This window comes from Pygoscelis adeliae, unplaced genomic scaffold (genome assembly GCF_000699105.1).
Source record: "Pygoscelis adeliae isolate BGI_AS28 unplaced genomic scaffold, ASM69910v1 Scaffold155, whole genome shotgun sequence".
In the NCBI taxonomy this organism is placed as follows: Eukaryota; Metazoa; Chordata; class Aves; order Sphenisciformes; family Spheniscidae; genus Pygoscelis; species Pygoscelis adeliae.
In genome coordinates, this window is record NW_008824932.1 from 6,573,075 (window position 1) to 6,581,671 (window position 8,597).

At 37.1% G+C, this 8,597-nt stretch overlaps 1 protein-coding gene across 1 annotated transcript in view; it reads right to left on the reverse strand.

Moving 5' to 3' along the window:
• Positions 1-1,445: 1,445 nt before the first annotated feature.
• PCOLCE2 (procollagen C-endopeptidase enhancer 2) overlaps positions 1,446-8,597 on the reverse strand; it is a 31,930-nt gene continuing 24,778 nt past the window's right edge. The window contains exons 7-9 of the mRNA XM_009325126.1: positions 5,657-5,740; positions 3,390-3,557; positions 1,446-2,009 (exon numbers count right to left, since the gene is read on the reverse strand). Of these exons, the coding sequence (XP_009323401.1) occupies positions 1,879-2,009; positions 3,390-3,557; positions 5,657-5,740 (383 nt within the window). The 3' untranslated portion in view covers positions 1,446-1,878. The remainder of the gene's footprint in view (positions 2,010-3,389; positions 3,558-5,656; positions 5,741-8,597) is intronic.

An 8,597-nucleotide genomic window follows, 5' to 3' on the forward strand; every position in this document is an offset into this window, starting at 1 on the left:
AGAGGAGGAGCAGGCTGCCAGACTCTTCTTGCCTCACTGAAAAAAGTTGCGTGACAGATGGTCATGTCATCATAAATAAAAATAGATTATCGTAGTTCAAGACCGTTCCGAGCAAGATTTCCACATTGCTTCTCCCCAGGCTGCCGCTGAGAAATGTGGAGAGCACCGTGCATAAAGCCCCTTAATCCGCATAGGAATCAACACTGGCAAATTAAAATTACAACTGAAAAATTTTAAAATGACAAAATTACATCTGCTTTGCAAACAAATGTTGCTGTCGTTTCCATAGAGAAACGCTGTTTGGTTTAGTCAGTAAGGCAAAGGCCTAGCGATCGGTACAGGGTGGTTACAGCACCGAGCTGTTTGAGGTGAGCTGCCAGCGCAGCCTTTTTGTACCTTTGTGCCTCCCTCTGATTCTTTTCTCTCCCGCCCAGCTACCCGTTAAGTCTTCGGAACAGATGCGGCTGTGCTGCTGAGTGGGGCCGTGGCAGCACCTCCTGGCATTACATACGAGAATCAATAACTGAAGAAGGACGGCAATCCACGTGCCACTCCTGAAACAAGCGATGAGTACTTCGAGTAAGGGCTGTGTCTTCCGTTGCAGTTTCCTGCCCGTGGTTACAGATTATCAGAAGACCTCTGCTATGGTATTTATATACGAGGAAAACAAGTACTTAAAGGGATCTTAGATTTTGTTCCATCCAGGTCATTTTTATTAGTGTTCAAGTTCTACCCAGTTTGAAAAGCATGTATTTCATACCTGCTTTTGACCAAAATGTTCTTCGACTCCTCAGTATTAATCTTTACCTATAATCTGTTTCTATTCTGCCGTCTGCGGTTATAGCCTTTCAGTTTCAGAGTAACAAATAACTGTATGCAACAGACAGACCTGACAAAGATCCATCAACATTATAACACTGTCTAACTGCTTCCAGCCTGTTCCTTCCCTTCTTCTCAAAATAGCCACTTGTTCAACCTTTTGCATATAGGAATGAAATAAATTTGAGAGAGATGCTACTATTTACACTGCTGGTGCCAGACTGAGCATTGCTGTGTTGTCCGTCCTTTCACAGTAGAGACAAAAATTTAAACTGCTTGCATGTGTACTTTACTGCCACTAAATTAATTCCTTCCTACCTCCTCCCTAATTACCTTACGGAACTTAATAGTGACATTTACTAACTGGATTATAGCCATCAGCGGAGAAAAGCACAGTGCTGTTCTACAGTTGTCTTAATTCTTTGAAGAGTAAATCCAGTTCCTATTCAAATCAATGATTCACCGACTTCAATGGAAGAAAAATCAGGCCCTTAATCAGCAAGGAAGTGTTGTGTCAGTCATAACTGTGCGAGACCCAAACCATCAAAAGCATGTAAATGATAAAAAAAGAGTTTCTATGTTTAGCCTGCCCCACTTTATACATAATGAATAACCAGTTGGTGTATGATTTATCTTAAAATATTTTATTAAGCACAGATAATAATGCAGAAATCCATGTACTAAAACAACTTCAAAGAAAAAGCTAAGTTAAAATGAGTTACTATAAATATTGCACTTAGAATTCTTATTTTACATACACAACTCCTTAAAAAAACCGGACAATTATAAATTAACAGCTTCCAAGTAATAGGAATTTGGTATGTTTGACATCAGATGGCTGTGCTGCAAATCTTCAGCTTTAAGACTTAGGAGGATCTGTTCTCATCGTGATAGGTACACGTAATGGATACCACTTCGTGCCAGGGTGTTCTTAGGTGGGTGGGAGGGAAGAAGGGGTGAGCATGGTCTTAGTGTCGACAGTCAGTTGGATTTTCATGACTTAGAGTAAGTGAAAATTATTTTTCAAGAGATGATAGAATGCAGCTGCAGAGTTTAGTTTTAACATGTTTTGTTTTTCAAGGCGTTTAGGATCTTTGAGTTCTTAGTCTTAAAACTCATGACAAAGTTGTTGGGAAAGACTTTGCCTCTACCGTCTTCTTCTACCTGGCCCATGATGATGTAGTTTAAACCTACAAAGGAGAGCGTGATATTACAAGACAGAAATCCGGGATGTGATTTGGTAAGTGTAGTTCTTTATCTGTGACCTCTATTCGTTCGCGCTCTGTTAACCAATGCCTTCTAACATTTTTTCCTTCCCACCTAAAGCATATACTTCCTTACCCATCTTTGCCATGCTTGTTAAGCAGTAAACGTACAGTTATGTAAAAATCAAGTAGATCTATAGCTAAGCATCTACTACGTAATTAAATATATAGGAGATATTCATTAAATGTAGGCTGTCAAATAAGTCTGAAAGACATCAGAAATGTAGTCTAAGCACTGGGTAACTTAGCTACTAACACCCAAAGTGGAATGTGTCTCATTCATTTTGGATATTTTCTCATTTGCTCAGCTTGTAGGATAATGCACTTAAGGGATAATGCACTTAAGTCTTTTCATTCCCTTTTCCTCCCCCAAAGACATAAACATTTGCTAGACACATAGAGAGGGAGTCAGGCAAGCAAGGTGGGCTTAATGTGTGATAAGCCCTGGCTTTGGAGAAATCGGATAGATTTGCGTATTTGTATGGCTTAGAAGGGTCAGGAGTTTGCAAGGCCTTAGGCTGGAAGGAGTGGTGGTATAGGGGTATGAGCAGAAAAGTTTAGATACCAAGTAATGGCTATTAAATAATTCATGGCCATGGAGGAAGAGAAACGCCAAGTGTGTGGTTTGGAGCTGAAAACTGTTTTATGTTTTACTTAATTACTTCAATGAAACATAGTCTCAGTATTTCTTGTAACACCACATAGGTAGCCCTTGTCACATTTAACTGGAAATTATCTTGGTTGGTCTACTCTGTGTAATACTGTTTAAGGTAGCTATAGAAATACCGGCTGTTTGCAGATACAGAGTGGGCTTAGTACTACTAGTATTTCTACAGTAAAGATGTAAACATATACAGGAGAGAAGCAACAGGGAAACGTTAATTTTTGTCATTTGCTGTGACATACTGCTCGTCTAGATTTAGCATGCTGTTGTTTTTCCCTTCTAAATAACTGTGCATGAAAACTAGCTCCAAAATATATGCATGTAAAAACAAAATCTATCTGAGCTTTATTTGAGAGAACCAAATCAGATTTTACTTTATATCACATGGGTTAAAAAAAAAAACAAACTTTTTTCAGACTCCTTTGATCTAAGTGAGTCTAATCCTTTGTAAGTAAAACTTAAAAATAGAATATAAACGTGAATAACTAGTTATTTTTATCTTAAATTGGTTATAATATTAGTTGCTGATTATAGAAACAATTAGTGTAATTTTACTGATTTTTGTGGTCATATTTCAAATAGCGGTTTTCAAAACTGTTGTCTTTTATGAACACATAAAGCGGTTATTTTTGTGTACTTACCTCTTCTGATGAGAGGACACTGCTTACATACAACAATAATCTTGGCACTCATACTCTTGCCGGCTTGTTGAATTGCTAAATTTCCCTCCTTATATACATTAATGATTGATATTGTTGCATGCAGACTGCCAGCCCGCGTTATTGCTGTGATTACAGTTCCAGTTATTACTAGAAGACATTTGATACATTTTTATTATTTTTTTAGGTATAGATTTTGAGGCATCATAAAAACTGATACTAGTATCGGTATGTAAGTCCATAATAAGGAAGGAAAGTATACAATATATAAGTATACATATACTAAGTATATTAATCCATAATAAGGAAGGAAACAATGCTGGAAACAGTTACTAAAAATGTGGGTATCACCCGTAATAGATAACTCACTACTGACAAATTTTGGTGGCGCCAAATATAAAACTGTCCTTAGAATGTATTAGTCTCTTGCAAGCCCAGTTCTAGGTTTTGATAATTTCAATTACACGGTACAATGTGATACTACTTTTAATGACTAATTTTAAAACAGTGGAGAAGTTGAATTGAAAACATTCTAGCCAAAAGCTGAATTCCCAGCTCTCTGGCACTCTCAAATGAGTAGCAGGGAATAGTTAATGCCCTAGGAGCTGATTTTGATCTGCGCGAGGCTTGATACTGATAAAAATGTGCCGATTTCAGTGAAATTTAGACTACAGATTAGACCATCATATCTCCCGAAGACCTCTCAGTATGAAAATAAAGATACCATTTTTTTTCCTTGGATGACTAGATTAATTTGTAGGCCATCTTTATTTATCAAAAGGGAATGGTAAGTGGTATTAGCAGTTTTTTTTCTTCTCAGATCACCTTTTGTAAATAAGCTATTCTATCCTAGGATCAATTAGATCTTCAGTTATCAAGTATGTGCAGCCAGATTTATTTTACAGATCTGCATAATCCACATTTTGGGTTAGGCGTTTGTAAATTTGTGCATTATCTTCCTTTAATCCAGAGCTTTTAATTAAATGGGAATGTTCAAGTCCAATCAAAAGAGAACTGTGGATGTTAAAATGCTGGGTATTGCAGTTATATGTCTAGAAACAATAAAAATGAAATGCATGATGAAAGAGAAAGAGCTCTTATTTTCTAAATTCATAAAGTCAGCAAATAAACTTGGAATGAATCATACTCTACTAACAGCACACCTTCTGTTCTTACCTTAGGATACATTTGCATTCACAGTGCATGCAAAATATTTTTACTCTTACTCATGCCATGGAAAAGACTGAAAAATGTCAAGTATTTGACAAAAGGTGAGAGTGAATGGGATTTATTACCCTGATGCTAGAGGAAAAAGAACAAGTTTTACATAGTGTTATTTACCGTCAACGACGAGAGCTGAGGCATGGTCAGTAAGGTTTTTTTCCCCCTACCTGCTTCTTTTGGTTTTGGGCCAGCCTATGCTCTTTGCAAATTAAAACAGGCTGGTGGTCAAGAGTGGTAGAGGGTCGTGCTGCAGTGACTCCGTTCTGCTGTAGGGTACAGCCACAGCCCTCAGCTGTTTTCCTAGCAAAATGATGCAAAGCTGCCCCCACTTTCCTGAAACAGCACATTTCCTCAAATCTCATGGGATTAGCTATAAAGTTAGAGAGAGAGATTAAAACAAACAAAAAGTGGTTGGGGGGGAGAGGGGGGGAAGTTGTCCCATCAAATTTTTAGGCGTGTTATAGGGGATTAAAAGAAGCTTCCAGTATTAATATGGGAAAATACTCTCAGACATAACTGACTAAATCAGCAGTGACAATGCCATCCAAATATACAGCAGACATCGTTTTTCCTGAGTGGTTTGTGTCTGTGTACAGAGGGCAGTGCTTGTAAGCTTCCATGCCTTCTAGCTTCTTTTAAAAATATTTTGGAAGTCTATAAACGGAATTGTGGAATAGTCAGCAGGTACAGCATAAAATGTGTATTGGCTGGTTGCACACAAATGAGATGACAAGACAGTAATTGAATCAATACTTTCCTGTAGGAGGTTGTCATACATTGTCATTTGCTTTTCAGATTGAGAAGGTACGTTTGTTTGAGACGCATGTGCGGCGCCTATTTCGGAATATCTCCAAGAATGTATTGAGTGAAACGCAGATACTGATCTCGGATAGACACATAAGACGGTGTAAAAATATAGCCGGTATATTAATGATAACTCAGAACTACATCTGGTAAAATTCCTATGGGTCTAAAAACACAGTGCCAAGTGAATAATTAAAAAGAAACAAACTTTGCTTCCTTACCGAAGTTGCTTGAACAATAATTGCTTTCGAGAGTCCCGCTCCTCTTACACTTTTGCTGGCACAGGGCAACTGTAGGTTTCGCAACTTTTTGAAGAGCAAAAAGTAAATGGAAACTGAATTGAGGTATCTGATACCAATGCAAAGCAGTATGTTTAATAAAAGAAGAAGAAAGATGAATAATGCTGGTATATACATTAACTAGATCTGGTATTGGGAGGGATGAACACCACAATAATATTCCTTTCCTCTGCCATCACCTCCAGTCGTCATCATCTCATCATCACCAAAGCTACATCCCTGTTCTAATGACCTCATAGAACGGGATGTTACCAAAAATTTACATTTGATCGCAGTGTGATCTTAAGTACGTAACTTATTTAGTGTTGCCATGCAGCCCTAGTAGTACACTTAAAGTATCCTAACGTGGTATTACAGTAACGCTTCAGAGGGAGGGGGTGGCCTTTTATCTGAAATTACCGTACTGTGAAGGAAGAGAGCAGAGTTCAAATTCCTGACTCTTTTTTTTTTTTCCTAAATTTTTCACATAGCTTCATGACATGTAGTACTATATAAGTTTTACTGATGACATTTTGAAAGACAACATAACGTTTGAAGTACCTATTTAATATTAGGGGTTGACATTTCCTTTCTGAAATGGAATGCTTTGTTTATAAACAAGTGAATACACTTTGTATTTTTTTTCCTCCTTGGGTGGATGTTAATAGCCTCTGTACTTCACTCAGCTAACCCTTTCTACGTAACGTGTCGGGATGAAGTATTTTTAAGGCTTTTATGTCCTTTTCAAATTTGTTTGGTATTGGTCAATGACATCATAGTTATGGGAAACACGGATCTAAGACAGATTAAAAAAACCCAAGCCCCTATGTAACACTAATTTCCAAGAAAAAATAAATTAGTTATGAAGAATATCTTTGCATTTTTTTACTTTCTCTAGAATGGAGCATTTCGCAGAAGTTTTATTCAGCCTATACTTTCTGAAAAAGAATTTCTGACTAATTTTCCAATCAGTAATTTATACTTGTACTTCTCTTTTAATTGAATGAATTGATTCTTTTTATAATTTTCCAAGTTTCTGAGATTCAGCTGAATGACATTAGAATTACTTTGTCTTCAGTGTTATGCCCATGACTGTTAGAAGATCTGCATACTCACTATTTTGCCTTTCAAATCCAAAGCTTAAAAATTGGACCCCCTTATTTCTCATTGATTTGGTGTTGTCTGGTTTTTTTTCTTTTGGGGTTTTTTTTTTTTCAGTCTTCACATGATTGGTATGCAGTGTGACTCTTTAGAAAGTTAAATGCCTCCCACAAGGAAAAGAGTTCTGAAGAGCGAGTTACTATGTCTATGGAAGCATATCTACTCATGTTCTACAGGATGTAGCCTCAGATCTACACGGTCACGGGAGTGAAACTCCTACTGCCATCGCCTTGATGTATCCGCAGAGTTCTTTCATACCGGTGTGTGTTTCTATTTTTAATTATATGCCGAGTTGCTTTTTATAAAGTGACTTCTATGTAGAATACAATGTAGAAATAATACACTATGTTCAGCTCCTAGACCTTTAAACTAAACGATAATTTTTCAAATTCTTATTTCAAATTACAGTTAGCGCTTGGCAAGGTGCCATCCCATTTAATTAGTTTTCCTGTCGCACCGCGTCAGTTGCTAGGTCAAGCAAGTACCTCCTATCTCAATGCTACATGCAGCACCACAAAAAGTAAGAATTTAATGTTCCTTGAGTCTTTCAATTCAGTGTCCTTAGCAGGAAGATAAGAAATGTAGCAGGTAGATGAGTCACAGGGGCATGCCAGTATGGTAGCTGCCAAAAATCTATTGAGGTGCTCTGATTTTTCTAAATTTAAAACTGGGATTATGCTTTACAAAATATTCTTGTTTGCCCCTCTCGGGGGGGGTGGGGGTGGGGGGGAAGGAGATGCTAACACTTCAAGCTTTACTTTTGAGTTTAGTAAATTTTGGTTGGTGACTAGCTTCGCTATGATTTGTCAGTAGAGGCTGCCTATTGTTTGTACAGATGAGTAAGGTATTTTAGCAAAACTCTCCAATGCAAAATTGGAGAAGAACTGAATTAAAAGTTTAGTTGCCTACCATTTTACATGTAGCCATATTGACAGGCAAATGCATTACTTGATCCAGTGAAACAAGAAAATCAATTACTTAACATATGTATTGGATTAATCTTCATTACTTTTATTAATGTATTGTATAGCATTTACTTATTTCTTCAGGTACTAATATTTTTATGTAAGGTAGAGACTGAGGTAATTCTTGAAAGCACCTACTGAAGTTAAATATTTTATTAATGCCTGAAGTTCTGTGCAAGTTTGAACAGGTCTGATCTGCAAGACAATAAGCTAAGTCTATTTGAACTAGACACTTCGGAATGCAAATGATTGATCAGAAATTTAACTGAACTGTAGAGGTTTGGTGTGCTTTGGTTCGTTTTTAAGATCAGAAATGCCTACACCATGCATAATTGATCAGACATTGAAAGGACTTACATCTGTCTGCCTAACAAATCCTTCTGAACACCTTCCCTCTGTTGTCCTCTCTCAGATGATTTTGCATTGTTTTTATTTTCTGACACTGATGTTGTCATAAAAATTGATTTGGAATTAATTAGTAAAGTACACCTCTTTTGCACGTGCACACATGAACAGCTCACAGAGCAAAACTCAATGGCAAAACCCTGAACACAAATGCAGTGTGAGATATCCGACAGCCTGGATTAGTTGAGACCAAGTGTTTGAACTAACAACTTCGTTAAGAAGGGCTTTATAGTGAAGAAGAGCTGAATTATTTATTATTAGAGTGGCAATGATTTACAGGTCATTACGATTTCATTTTTATAATGTTTATTTTCATCTATTTTAAATACCTTTCATTATCAGTATTTAAGCAC